The 14,623-nt window shown below is 33.1% G+C and overlaps 1 protein-coding gene across 1 annotated transcript; it reads right to left on the reverse strand.

The window, feature by feature from the left end:
* Nucleotides 1–3,117: 3,117 nt before the first annotated feature.
* On the reverse strand, nucleotides 3,118–4,555 carry LOC127538386 (olfactory receptor 6C76-like). The gene has a single exon (XM_051962125.1). The coding sequence runs from the start codon at nucleotides 4,054–4,056 to the stop codon at nucleotides 3,118–3,120; it is 939 nt and encodes a 312-aa protein (XP_051818085.1). The 5' UTR covers nucleotides 4,057–4,555.
* Nucleotides 4,556–14,623: the final 10,068 nt, after the last annotated feature.

The raw sequence follows: 14,623 nt of genomic DNA on the forward strand, positions 1-14,623 counted from the left end.
ATTCACATATAAATCCATCTGGGCCTGGAGATTTTTTCTTAGGGAGTTGATTAATAGCGTGCTCTATTTCTTTTTCTAAAATGGGATTATTTAAATACTTTATTTCCTCTTCTATTAACCTGGGTAATCTATATTTTTGCAGATATTCCTATTTCATTTAAATTATCAAATTTGTTGGCATATAGTTGGGCAAAATAACTCCTTATTATTGCTCTAATTTCCTCTTCATTACTGGAAAGTTCCTTCTTTTCATTTTGAGACTAACAATTTGATTTGAACAATAAAATTGTGTTGCATTTGGGTAGATTGAAGAGAACATTGGTGAAGAGAAGGTCATGAGATTCACAATCTTCATTAGTTGATTCAATGCTGTTCTTTTATTTTCTGGTTCATTTCTCCCAAGGACTCCCTGCTATATTTGATAATCTGTGGCAATACTGGCATTAAAGTCCTAAAGAGTTATGAACTTATTCACTTTTGTCACACTGATGAAGAATGTTTCCAGGTCTTCGTAACATTTTTCTTTCACCTTATTTGGGTTTGTCTGGGAAAAACAAATACAGTGATAGTAGTGTGGTACTTTCTTGCAAATCCCAATCACACTATTATTTGCCTATATTTACTCCTGTATTGCATACAACTTTCTTTATTACACTAGATCTGAAAGCAAAATCTCTGCTAATTCTATAGTAATTTCCATCATAGTGATCACGCCAGAAAAAAAAAAAAAAAACAAAAACAAAAACAAAACAAAACCATGCATCCAGCTCTTACTTTGGTAAACCCATCAGTCTTGTTTCACTCAGTGCTGCTACATAGGTTTGATGATTGATTAGAATTATTACAACCTGAACTGTTTTTCTTTTTGATGTCTTGGATTTTATCTTGTCAATAAGTGCACACATATTGCATATACAAATGGTGAGTAGAATAATCTTTGCAACAGTTTTTTATTCTTATTATTAAATTTTTATTACTATTTTTTATCGTTGCATTTGTGTGTGTGTGTGTCTTTTCGAACCCTTTCCTCACTGTAATGAGTGGGAAGTATAGGCTTTTCATGTACCCAGAGGCTGCCAAATCCAACTTCTGTTTCGGTCTAGTGATAAGAAGACCCCATGCCCTAAGTGATTGTGTGTAGGATTGTGACTATAGCTCCTATTTTATCCACACCTGTGTTTTCATCCCTTGTCCATTGTCACAGGATGTCAAGGTAGATAAAATTAGTAAAATATTATGGTGATTTTTTTACTCGTGCATAAATTAGATTTAAGTAAATTAGGATTGTATGAAGGAGTTGGCCTCAATCTCTCTTCCAAAATCATCAAAGTCCAATGTCTAAACAAAAATCAAGCTGACTCTAGAGGTTTCAGAATGGAGTGGATGACCTTGGACTCTTCAATATCTAATTGGGCTCTAAGAGCTTCTTGGCACCTGCTTATATCACTTTCATAGCCTTTGGAACAAATGGTCTCCTTATACCTATTCTATCAGGGAAGTTACATACCTAGAGCAAACAAGGCAATTGAAGTTCATTGTTTACTCTTAATCTGGTTTAACATTTCTGTTGTTTTATTGGGATGTGGCCGCTGAGTTTACTAAAACTTCTTTGAGTTACATATGAAAGTTGATGTCTTGGATTTTATCTTGTCAATAAGTGCACACATATTGCATATACAAATGGTGAGTAGAATAATCTTTGCAACAGTTTTTTTATTCTTATTATTACATTTTTATTACTATCAGGGGGACACCAGAAGTAGAAAAAAGCTATGAAAGGGGCCTGCAGGCTTCACAATAAAAATCCTAGTCTTCTCTTAACAACTTGTACAGTCCCATAAGCAGTCTGTTTAAGTCTATGAATTTCTGTTCATAAAAATGTTGTAAATGCATAAACTGAAATGCATAGGATACAAAAGGAAATAAATTTACTAAAATATGATGATTAAAATTTATATTGAAAATCCATGGGTCCCAGATAATGAAGTTTTGTTATAAATATACTAGTAGACCAAGCTGTAGAATAATTGCAAAATCATTTATTTTTTAATAATATGGGGATGAGAAAAATCTCGTTCCAAAAATTTAATTGAAATCAATTTGCTGAAAGGGAAACCTTCATTAACTTGTTGGCAATGTGAATTCCCTGAATAATTATGAAGGTGAATCTTTATATTTTCCCTTTGGAAGAAATAGGGAGCCCAACAGGCCTGTAAAATCCAGTAAAAGATGTATATGTAGGACACAATTCTTAATGCCATTGTGAATATGAGTTTAAATGTAACCATATTCTTCTGTAGGAAAAAAAACAAAAAAAAGCTTAAGACATTAGTGGAAATATTTCTTATTCTGCACTTGAAGGTTTTCATAGGAAAGAGGAAGTTTTGATTGATAGGTTGGGCAACAATGAGTTTCATTTTCAATTTTGAACCAGGGAAGCATATTATTCCTGACAAATTTTGCTAGAAATAAATTTACAGGATTATGGCAGCAGATTATGGTGTTGATTACAGGGCTCACTTATGTTTTAGATTGCATCCAATCCACTGTAGTTATTAGCTAAATGAAATGTTATCTGAATTCAAAGATAAACTAACCAAAATGTTAAAACACATGAAAGCAACATTAACAACTGGATTATTTCATTGATTCTTTCTCTTAGAAGCAAAAATATAACAGATTTAATTGTAATAGGTGACATTTATGTAATGTTTTAGAGATTCAAAAGAACATTGCAGATTTCATTTGACTTTCTCAAAAAAAAAAAGAATCCATAAAAAAAGAATTCATAGCATTGAAGAAACTGAAAAATAAGATTTAAGAGACTTATTGCATTATTTGAATAGCAGTATTAAATGCTTGTATGTTTGGGCAAACTTTTTTAAAAGCTCAATTGTATTTTGGAATAAAAGAAAATATACCTATTAAAACAAGGAAAGTATTAAATTGACATTTTATATAATGTATGCATATAAATAAAGCAGCATTAAAAATATTTGTCCCAAGTAATTTGCACACTGCTATGATGGAAAAAGGGAGGCAGAAAAAGAATCTCTATAGAGTCTCAATGTTTTATTTAGGTTTTTCTTTATTTTTCAAATATGGTTTTATAAAAAATTATTTATATTGTAAGAAAAAAATCTTTCTAATCATGTTTTTAAAGGCTTGCTTTACTTGTTGGTTCCTTAGGGTATAAATGAATGGATTCAGCATTGGGGCAATGGAAGTGTTCAGCACTGCTACTCCTTTAGTCATTGCCATCCCTTCTTTTACTGAGGGCTTGACATACATAAAAATACAGCTTCCATAAGAGATGGATACAACAATCATGTGGGAAGAACAAGTGGAAAAGGCCTTTTTTCTTTGCTGGGCAGAGGGAATTCTCAGAATGGTTCGGAGGATGAATGCATAAGAGAGAATCACTAATGCCAAAGTGACCACAAGTGTTAATACAGCAAAGGAAAAACTCATGATTTCTAGGACCTTGGTGTCTGTGCAAGCAATCATCAGCATGGGAGAAGTATCACAGGTGAAATGATCAATGACATTGGAATCACAGAAATCCAATTGGAGGCCCATGACGATTGGTGGAAAGATTATGAGAAATCCTGCTATCCAAGAGCTAATTACAAGCTGGCTACAGACTCTGTTGCTCATGATAGTCATATAATGTAGGGGTTTGCAGATGGCCACATAGCGATCATAGGACATGGCAGCAAGCAGAAAAAATTCTGTTGCACCAAGGAGGATAAAAAAGAATACTTGGGCCAAACAAGAATTATAAGAAATTGTTTTTTCTTTAGTTACTATACTGACTAGAAATCTTGGAATGGAAACAGATGTAAATGATATTTCTAAGAAGGAGAAATTCCTGAGGAAGAAATACATGGGAGTCTTGAGGTGAGAGTCCAGCAGGGTGAGGGTGATGATGGTCAGGTTTCCAGTTACGCTCAATATATAGGTGAGAAACAGAAAAAGGAAAATCAAGATCTGTAGCTGTGGGTCATCTGTCAGTCCCAGGAGGATGAATTCTTTCACTGATGTCTGATTTCGCATGGTTTATGCTTGACTTCTGCCAGATATGTGTTGAAAACAAGAGAAAAATAACTCAGAGATAAGTTGACACATCTATTGGAAAACTCCATTGTATAGAAAACTATGCAAGCCAAAGAAAAAGATTGTCCATGAGATAACCAGTGTAGGCTATGAGATCCAGAAAAGGATTAGGAAGTGGCCTTCTGTTTATCCAGCTTCCTTAAGTCCCAATTATAATTTCTCCTTTTACACCGAAAGCCTCCTGAATCCATTGTTTTCTCTCTTTTAATTATTTCCAATTTATTCCATATATAGCACAAACAAGTGTTTTTGCACATGTTTATTTTCCTGTTGTTTCTCTTATTAAATTGTAAACTACTTGAGGGAAAGGGTTTTTCTTTGCTTCTTTTGTATCATCACCTCTTAACATTATTCCTGACACATAGTTAATGCTTAATAAATGTTGATTGATTGCTCAACAAGTTGATTGTAGATTCGAGTATATTCCAAAACAGCCTTATTGAATCCTCCATAAATAAAAATGTTTAATTTTGTTATGTGATTATTTCAATTTATCCTGTATATAACTTTTTATACAAAATTGTATATTGCCCAATTAAGAAACGGCCAATGAAAACAAAACAGGCAGTTTTCCGGTGAAGAAATTGAATCTTACTGTATGAGAAAATGCCCTTAAGTCACTTCTGATTTTAAAAAAATGCAAATGAAAACAACTTTGAGGTGCTACCTCATACCTATAAGATTGTTTAATATAACTGAAAACAAAGCAATAAATATTGGAGATGATGTGGGAAAACTGGAAGATTATTATATTTTTGTTGAAATTGTGACCTTATTCAAAGAACCTCTGCAGATCAATTTGGAACTATACATAAAGGGCTATTAAACAGTGCATACCCATTCATCTGATAATACCTTTGTTAAATCTATTTCAAAGAGTTCATAAAAAATTAGAAAAAGACCCACATTTACAAAAATTTTTATAACAGCTCTCTTTATATTGGCAAAGTATTTGGAATTCTAAAGAATACCAATCAAATGGGGAATAGTTTAATACATTTTGCTTTATGAATAAATTATAGTATAATATGGTATAATGAATACTTCCATTAGAAATAATGAGCATGTAGATTTCATAATAACCTGGAAAGATTTACATGAACTGATGCTGAATGAAGTGAGCAGAACCAGGAAAACACCACACAGTAACAGCGACATTTTGGGATGAATAACTTTAATAGAATCAGTTCTACTAAGCCATTAAATGATCTAACACAATTCCAAATATTCATTATGGAAAATGCTATGCATATAAAAAGAAATAACTATGGAATCTGAATGCAGATCAAGGCATACCGTTTATTCTTTTATGCATTTTTGTTTGCTTTCTTATGATTTTTCTCTTTTCTTCTGATTCTTCTTTAACAAAATGATTACTTTGGAGATATGCTTAATGTGATTGTACATGTATAATCTATATCAGATTGCTTGTTTTAGGGATTAGAGGAAAGGGAGAGAGGGAGAAAAAGCAGAAATTTATAACAGCAAATGTTGAAAATTATCTTTACATAATTTTTTACATATTTACAAAAAAGCAAGGCCTGTCTTTTGTCTTTCTGTTTATATCCATATTTTAACACAATGCCTGGAACATAATAGGCAGTAACAAATGTTCATTGACTGACTGACTGATATTTAAGGGAATTTTGGACATTCTCCTTTATCATGTAATTAATTATCATATTGCACTTTAGGTTGCTATATGACAAAATTAGTATATTGCTTCTCCTACAATCCTCAGTTTTTCCCCCCCCCCAAATTCCCTCCCTCTGCTATTTCTCTGCATTTAGCAATCATTTTGATTTTGACCAAAAACACTGAAGGTCTTCACCTTCCAGATTTATTTATTTAGCTTTTTTTTTAACTAGGTGAAAGAGAATATGCATTCCCTCAATTGCTCTCTAGCCTTAATCACTGAATGGGTGCAGCTTCAGTCAAACTGAGACCTGTTGAAGACCCTAGCATAAAAAGACCAAGGTCTCTCATTGTATCCAGGGTCATCTCCAGTTGTCCTGATTTATATCTTGCCACTGGAACCAGATGGCTCTAGGGGAGAAAACGAGACAGTTGACCTTGCACAGCCTTCTCTCACTTAAATTCAATTCATTTGCATATCATGGCATCATCTTCCTGATATCATGGTCTTCTTTGAGAATGAAGGATAAACAACAACAACAAAAAGTATGCCTTCTCTCCACTTCATCTAATATTGTTAGTTAACTTCATAGAATTTTGTCTAATTCTACTAGTTTTATCTTTTTTGAATAACAATCAAGTTTTTGCTGAATGTCGAATCGGTCTTGTTAACCTACTAATATTTAGGTCCTTTTCAAAAGGTACAAATAAAGTTTTTTTCCCCTTATTTATCTAAGTCATTGATACAATGGTTACATTAAAGAGATGAAGGACATAATCTTATATCACATAAAACAAACTACTCTTTCAAGTCCTATCAATCTGTTCTTAATCCACATACTTTGAGTCAAGTTAATCAACTAACTATATTTGTTTGATCTCTCTATTAGAGAGCTCATTAAGGTCTCTCTATTTTATTCCAAGGATATTGTTGGATATGTTGAACGTTTTAAAGTACAATGTCCAAGCACACTGTGGACCTCACATTTCCTTGTGGTACCAGTCCAGTAATACTGTCAGGAATGAGGTGAAGTTAGCCTAGTGTAAATTATTCCATAGTGAAATGATTTAATAAAGTAATCACCACTTCCTTTTTTATTGCTAGTAAGATCACAATTTTTTTATTCTAAGAATTTTTAGACATCTACTATGTTCCAATTAGATGCTGGGTGTTCCTACCAGATGAAGGAAACACACAAACAAACACACACAAATTCTCTGTACTCAGTAAGTTTACATTCTCTTCTAGTATTTTCCTCTAATTGATGTCAAGTTCAGCAGGTTATTTTTTGAAGGGTGCACGTTTTCAAAATTGACACAATATATGATTTAGCATTATTCTCTGCAAATTTTCAAGCATTTTGGAAAGAGCTAAGATCTTCATAGAATAGTGACAACAATCATATCCACAAATTTTATCAATGAGACAAAAAACCTTTGTTGATATTGTAAAGAGTGTTGAACATTAATTTATATTAGATCCTAAAAATGAAAGAGACAATGGAATTACTTATCAGGGGAATGGCAGGATCAAACCTGTACTTAAGGAAAATGACTTTGGAGGCTGGGAAAAGGACAGTTTGAGGAAGAGGACTGATTTGATACTATAGAAATGAAAGATAAGATGGGGACCTGAACATGGTTGGTGGTCATCTTAGTGTAAGCAGGAAGAGAGATAAAAGATGTCATGCTTCTCACTAAAGCCTTTGAGTAATTGTTTTGGTGATGGGCTCCATTGCACAGGGACATTATAAACATAAAGAAAAAATTTGCAACATTAAGTTGGGGTGTTTGGTTACAATACTTAATTTTTATCTTAGCAAAATATTAAAGGTCAGGTTGATCTTACTTATGCCTATATTCTATTGAATATTTCAATCATACTTTCACTACATTCCAAAAGCTATGAAATTGCAAAGGGAATAGTACAACATTAAGGGAAATATGAAATGATTTTTAACTTAAAGATTAAACTAAAATCATACATAATTCAGTGAGTAAAGTTGCCTTAGAAATTATTCTTTGTCCTTCATTCTAGAATTTTTGATTTTGAGACATTAGTTCTGTTAGCAATGCTGACATATATTTAAGACCAATGTCTGGAAAGGAACCTTCTAACTTAAAAGGAGATAAAAAGACAAAGTATAATTGAATATACTTACTTTTTTGATTAGCCTTGACGGATTTTGCTGAAAGCTAAAATGCAAAGGTAATGCGTATTTACTTAAATCGAAATGAACTATGTAGGTTCAACTAGAAGACATTTTCATGTTCAGGCTCCTGTTTTTATTGCCTTTTCTCTCACCAAAATGCATATATACATAAACATAAAATTTAGAATGTAAAGGACTTCCCCTGCCTTTGTTCTAAAAAATTGTTAGCATTTTTCAATCTTTCTTCTCAGTTCTACATCAAATACTGGATTACACACTGGCAATCTGATCTGTATAATTGTGAAATTATTGTCTGAACTTTAAAAAAATAAAAGAAAATTCTATCAGAAATACCGGATAATCATGAAAATGTCTCCTCTGCATGAGACTTTTCTGCAAATTTACATGACAACCTTTACAGAGCCATAGCTTATCTCTACCAGGAGTGGAAATGATTTATCTGTTTTTCTCTATCAAACCTCAGAGGGCATTATTAAGAAAAAGAAAGGGGAAAAAATCCTCAGAGACAGATGAGATGACACTAATAGTTCAACATTATAATCATGTCTGACAACTAACTTTAATTAAGTATCTATCAGAGCTATATTCCTGCAGGTTTCTTATGGAAGAGGAAACAAGAGCATGAAATACAGTTCAGTTACAAATAGGAAAAAAAAAGCATCAAATCAATGATATCTGGCTTCTTTCAGCTATAAAGTTGCCCATATTAATACATTGGTTATGGGGGGAAAGGAAAGAGTTGCCTCTTTTAGGAACAAAGAACAAGGTATTTCATTCATCTATCGATTTGTTTATTTAAAAATTGTTTATTGATCATTTACAATCTGGATAGTGATATGGTGGGCTATCAAGTAAAATAAAACTTCAAAAATTCAATTCAATTTAATAAGTATTTGTTGACCAATTATTATGTGAATGTTGTTATTCTAAGAATTGGAAACATAAATCCAAAAATGAAATAATTTCTTAATTTGATGGGGATAGGTTCAGTGCAGATAGAGGTGGCCATAACTTGTATATCTATTTTTTATTATTATATAGCTTTTAATTTACAAGATATATGCATGGGTAATTTTTCAGCATTAACAACTGCAAAACCTTTTGTTCCAACTTTTGCCCTCCTTCCCCCTACTACCTCCCCAGATGGCAAATTGACAAATACATGTTAAATATGTTAAAGTATAAGTCAAAAACAATATATGTATAAATGTCCATGCAGTTATTTTGTTGTACAAAAAGAATTGGACTTTGAAATAATGTACAATTAGCCTTGAAGAAAATAAAAAATGCAAGCAGACAAAAATATAGGGATTGGGAATTCAATGTAGTGATTCATAGTTATCTCCCAGAGTTCTTTCGCTGGATGTAGTTGGTTCAATTCATTACTGCTCTATTGGAACTGATTTGGTTCATCTCATTGCTGGAGATGGCCATATCCATCAGAATTGATCATCATATAGTATTGTTGTTGAAGTGTATAATGATCTCCTGGTCCTGCTCATTTCGCTCAGCATCAGTTCATGTAAGTCTCTCTAGGTCTCTCTGAAATCATCCTGTTGGTCATTTCTTACTGAACAATAATATTCCATAATGTTCATATACCACAATTTATTCAGCCATTCTCCAATTAATGGGCATCCACTCAATTTCCAGTTTCTGGTCATTACAAAGAGGGCTGCCAACATTGTTGCACATACAGGTCCCTTTCCCTTCTTTAAAAACTCTTTGGGATCTAAGCCCAGTAGAAACACTGCTGGATCAAAGGGTATGCACAGTTTGATAACTTTTTGAGCATAGTTGCAAATTGCTCTCCAGAATGGCTGGATGTGTTCATAATTCCACCAACAATATATCAGTGTCCCAATTTTCTCACATCCCCTCCAACATTCTGCATTATCTTTCCCTGTTGTTCTAGCCAATCTGACAGGTGTGTAGTGTTATCTCAGAGTTGTCTTAATGTGTATTTCTCTGATTAATAATGACTTAGAGCATCTTTTCATATAGCTAGAAATAATTTCAATTTCTTCATCTGAGAAGTGTATCTTCAGATCCTTTGACCATTGTTATGTGATTTTAGAGAAAAATTCGGATTCACTCCTATAAATGATTCTCTCTGACTCAATTACTTATACAATACATGGAATAGATTGACTACAATAACAATCAATGCAGTAAATAATATATAAAAGACAAAGAATAAGGAGAATTATGATTAAAACAGAAGAGAAAGACAAAGAAGACATCATAGATCTAAGGGAGCATTGGAAAGTGGCTGGGAGCCCCATTCTGCAGCCTTCAAACTTTTTTTTTTAATAACTTTTTATTGATAGAATGCATGCCAGGGTAATTTTTTACAGCATTATCCCTTGCATTCACTTCTGTTCCGATTTTTCCCCTCCCTCCCTCCACCCCTTCCCCCAGATGGCAAGCAGTCCTTTACATGTTGAATGAGTTGCAGTATATCCTAGATACAATATATGTGTGCAGAACCGAACAGTTTTCTTGTTGCACAGGGAGAATTGAATTCAGAAGGTATAAATAACCCAGGAAGAAAAAACAAAAATGCAAGCAGTTTATATTCATTTCCCAGTGTTCTTTCTCTGGGTGTAGCTGCTTCTGTCCATCTTTGATCAATTAAGGCTCTCTTTATCGAAGAGATCCACTTCCATCAGAATACATCCTCAGACAGTATTGTTGTTGAAGTATATAATGATCTCCTGTTTCTGCTCATTTCACTTAGTATCAATTCATGTAAGTCTCCCCAAGGCTTTCTGTGTTCGTCCTGCTGGCCATTTCTTATAGAACAATAATATTCCATAACATTCATATACCACAATTTACTCAACCATTCTCCAATTGATGGACATCCTTTCATTTTCCAGCTTCTAGCCACTACAAACAGGGCTGCCACAAACATTTTGGCATATACAGGTCCCTTTCCTTTCTTTTGTATCTCTTTGGGGTATAAGCCCAGTAGAAACAATGCTGGATCAAAGGGTATGCACAATTTGATAACTTTTTGAGCATAGTTCCAAATTGCTCTCCAGAATGGCTGGATGTGTTCACAATTCCACCAACAATGTATCAGTGTCCCTGTTTTCCCACATCCCCTCCAATATTCCATATTATCTTTCCCTGTCATTCTAGCCAATCTGACAGGTGTGTAGTGGTATTTCAGAGTTGTCTTAATTTGCATTTCTCTGATTAATAATGATTTGGAGCATATTTTATATGCCTATAAATAGTTTCAATTTCTTTGTCTGAGAATTGTCTGTTCATATCCTTTGATCATTTATCAATTGGAGAATGATTTGATTTCTTATAGATTAGAGTCAATTCTCTATATATTTTGGAAATGAGGCCTTTATCAGAACCATTGATTGTAAAAAATGTTTTCCCAGTTTATTGTCTCCCTTCTAATCTTGCCTGCATTTGTTTTGTTTGTACAAAAAATTTTCAATTTGATATAATCAAAATTTTCTATGTTGTGGTCAATAGTGATCTCTAGTTCTTCTTTGGTCATAAATTCCTCCCTCTTCCACAGGTCTGCGAGGTAAACTATCCTATGCTCTTCCAATTTATTTATAATCTCATTCTTTATGCCTAGGTCATGAACCCATTTTGACCTTATCTTGGTGTACGGTGTTAAGTGTGGGTCAATGCCTAGGTTCTTCCATACTGATTTCCAATTTTCCCAGCAATTTTTGTCAAATCATGCATTCTTATCCCAGAAACTGGTGTCTTTATATATATATATAAATATATAAATATTATATATTATTAAACACTATATTATTAAAGTTGTTGGCTGTTTTGTCCTTTGAACCTATCCTATTCCATTGATCAACTAGTCTATTTCTTAGCCAATACCAGATGGTTTTAGTAACTGCTGCTTTATAATATAATTTTAGATCTGGTACAGCTAGGCCACCTTCATTTGATTTTTTTTTCAATAATTCCCTTGAAATTCTTGACTTTTTGTTTTTCCATATGAACTTTGTTGTTATTTTTTCTAATTCATCAAAGTAGTTTTTTGGGAGTCTGATTGGTAAAGCACTAAATAAATAGATGAATTTAGGTGGTATTGTCATCTTTATTATATTTGCTCGCCCAATCCAAGAGCATTTAATATTTTTCCAGTTGGTTAGATCAGACTTAATTTGTGTGGAAAGTGTTTTGTAGTTTTGCTCATAAAGTTTCTGATTTTCCCTTGGCAGATAGATTCCTAAATATTTTATACAATCAGTAGTTACTTTAAATGGAATTTCTTTTTGTAACTCTAACTGTTGGGTTTTGTTAGTGATATATAAGAATGCTGATGACTTATGTGGGTTTATTTTATATCCTGCAACTTTGCTGAAGGTGTATATTGTTTCTAATAACTTTTTGGTAGAGTCTCTGGGGTTCTCTAAGTATACCATCATATCATCAGCAAAGAGTGATAATTTGGTTTCCTCATTGCCTATTCTTATTCCTTTAATCTCTTTCTCAACTTTTATTGCCAAAGCTAGCATTTCTAATACAATATTAAATAGTAACGGTGATAATGGGCAACCTTGTTTTACTCCTGATCTTACTGGGAATGGTTGCAGTTTGTCCCCATTACATATGATGCTTACTGCTGGTTTTAAATAGATGCTACTGATTATTTTAAGGAAAAGTCCATTTATTCCTATATTCTCAAGAGTTTTTAATAGGAATGGATGTTGGATTTTATCAAATGCTTTTTCCGCATCTATTGAGATGATCATATGATTTTTAATTAATTTGATTATTAATATGGCCAATTATATTGATAGTTTTCCTAATATTGAACCAGCCCTGCATTCCTGGTATAAATCCTACTTGATCATGATGTATTATCCTGGGGATGATTTTCTGTAGTCTTTTTGCTAATATCTTATTTAAGATTTTAGCATCAATATTCATTAGGGAGAAAGAAAATTATTTCTCTGTTTTCAACCTACCTGGTTTAGGTATCAGTACCATGTCTGTGTCATAAAAGGAGTTTGGTAGGACTCCTTCATTCCCTATTTTTTCAAATAGTTTATAAAGCATTGGGGCTAATTGTTCTTTGAGTGTTTGGTAGAATTCACATGTAAATCCATCTGGTCCCAGGGTTTTTTTTTAGGGAGTTGATTAATAGCTTGTTTTATTTCTTTTTCTGAAATGGGACTATTTAAGCAATTTACTTCCTCCTCTGATAATCTGGGAAGCCTATATTTTTGGAGGTAGCCATCCATTTCGCTTAGGTTATCAAATTTATTGGCATAAAGTTGGGCAAAGTAACCCCTTATTATTTCTTTAATTTCCTCTTCATCAGTGGTAAGTTCTCCTTTTTCATTTTTAAGACTGCCAATTTGATTTTCCTCTCTCCTTTTTCTAATCAGATTTACCAAAGGTTTATCAGTTTTATTGGTTTTTTCATAAAACCAACTCTTAGTTTTATTTATTAGTTCAATAGTTTTTTTTTTTTTTTTACTTTCTATATTATTAATTTCTCCTTTTAATTTTAGAATTTCAAGTTTAGTAATTGATTGGGGGTTTTTAATTTGGTCTTTTTCTAACTTTTTAAGTTCCAGGCCCAATTCATTGATCTTCTCTTTTTCTATTTTATTCAAGTAAACCTTTAAGGATATAAAATTTCCCCTTATTACTGCTTTTGCAGCCTTCAAACTTGATTGGGAAAAATTTTGTCCCAGGCAGAATATGATCTCCATGGGTGAAGCCCAAAGATGATTAAAACAGGACTGAATTTATAGGGCTTGAAAACAAAAAAGGCACCAAGCCAACTTGCTTACATATAGAATATTATGTATAGAAGAAGGAAATGCCAGATGGGCTTCAAGATATGACTTGATTAACATAAATATCAGGGAGGGAGACAACCCTCACTGGAATCCATTGTGTCCCAGGGAGTGGCTAGTTCCTGGGATTGTAGAAGTGAAGCCAAACACATGTGGCATGTTCCTGGTCTCATGTGGTTAAAGAAAGGTTAAGTTCCCATGGAGAGAGTCACATTCTTGAAATGGTTTGAAATAAACTTACTAATAAGAAGGCATTTCTTATTCAACCATTTATCAAATGAAGAATGGCTTAATTTCTTAAAAATTAGAGTCAATTCTCTATATATTTTGGAAACGAGGCTTTTATCAGAACCTTTGACTCTAAAAATGTTTTCCCAGTTTATTGCTTCCCTTCTAATCTTGTTTGCATTAGTTTTGTTTGTACAAAAACTTTTTGAATTGATATAATCAAAATTTTCTATTTTGTGATCAATAATGATCTCTAGTTCTTCTTTGATCATAAATTCCAGAGCCAACTCTGGAAGATTACAACTTTATGTTGAGGGGGATGAATATAGTGTGTATCTTAGTGCCATCAGAATTGGCTTAAAGGGAAAAATTTTAGATATATTTGATATATGGTGAAACTTCTCCCACCTCATTGAAAAGTGGGAAGGGAAAAGTGAAAAGGGAAAGAATAAGCTAAGTGGAAGGTAATATAGAAATTGTGAGGAAAAGGAGTAAGATAGGGGGAGGAACTCTAAGGCAGGGAGAGGGATACTAAAAAGGGAAGGTTGTGAGAAGCAAATGGTGCTTACAAGTTTAGTGTTGGGGAAGGGGGTAAGGGAGAAGGAAGGGAGAAAAGCATAAACAGGGGTTACCAATTTGGCAAGTAACACAGAATTGGTAATT

Source organism: Antechinus flavipes, chromosome 5 (assembly GCF_016432865.1).
Source record: "Antechinus flavipes isolate AdamAnt ecotype Samford, QLD, Australia chromosome 5, AdamAnt_v2, whole genome shotgun sequence".
Classification (NCBI taxonomy): Eukaryota; Metazoa; Chordata; class Mammalia; order Dasyuromorphia; family Dasyuridae; genus Antechinus; species Antechinus flavipes.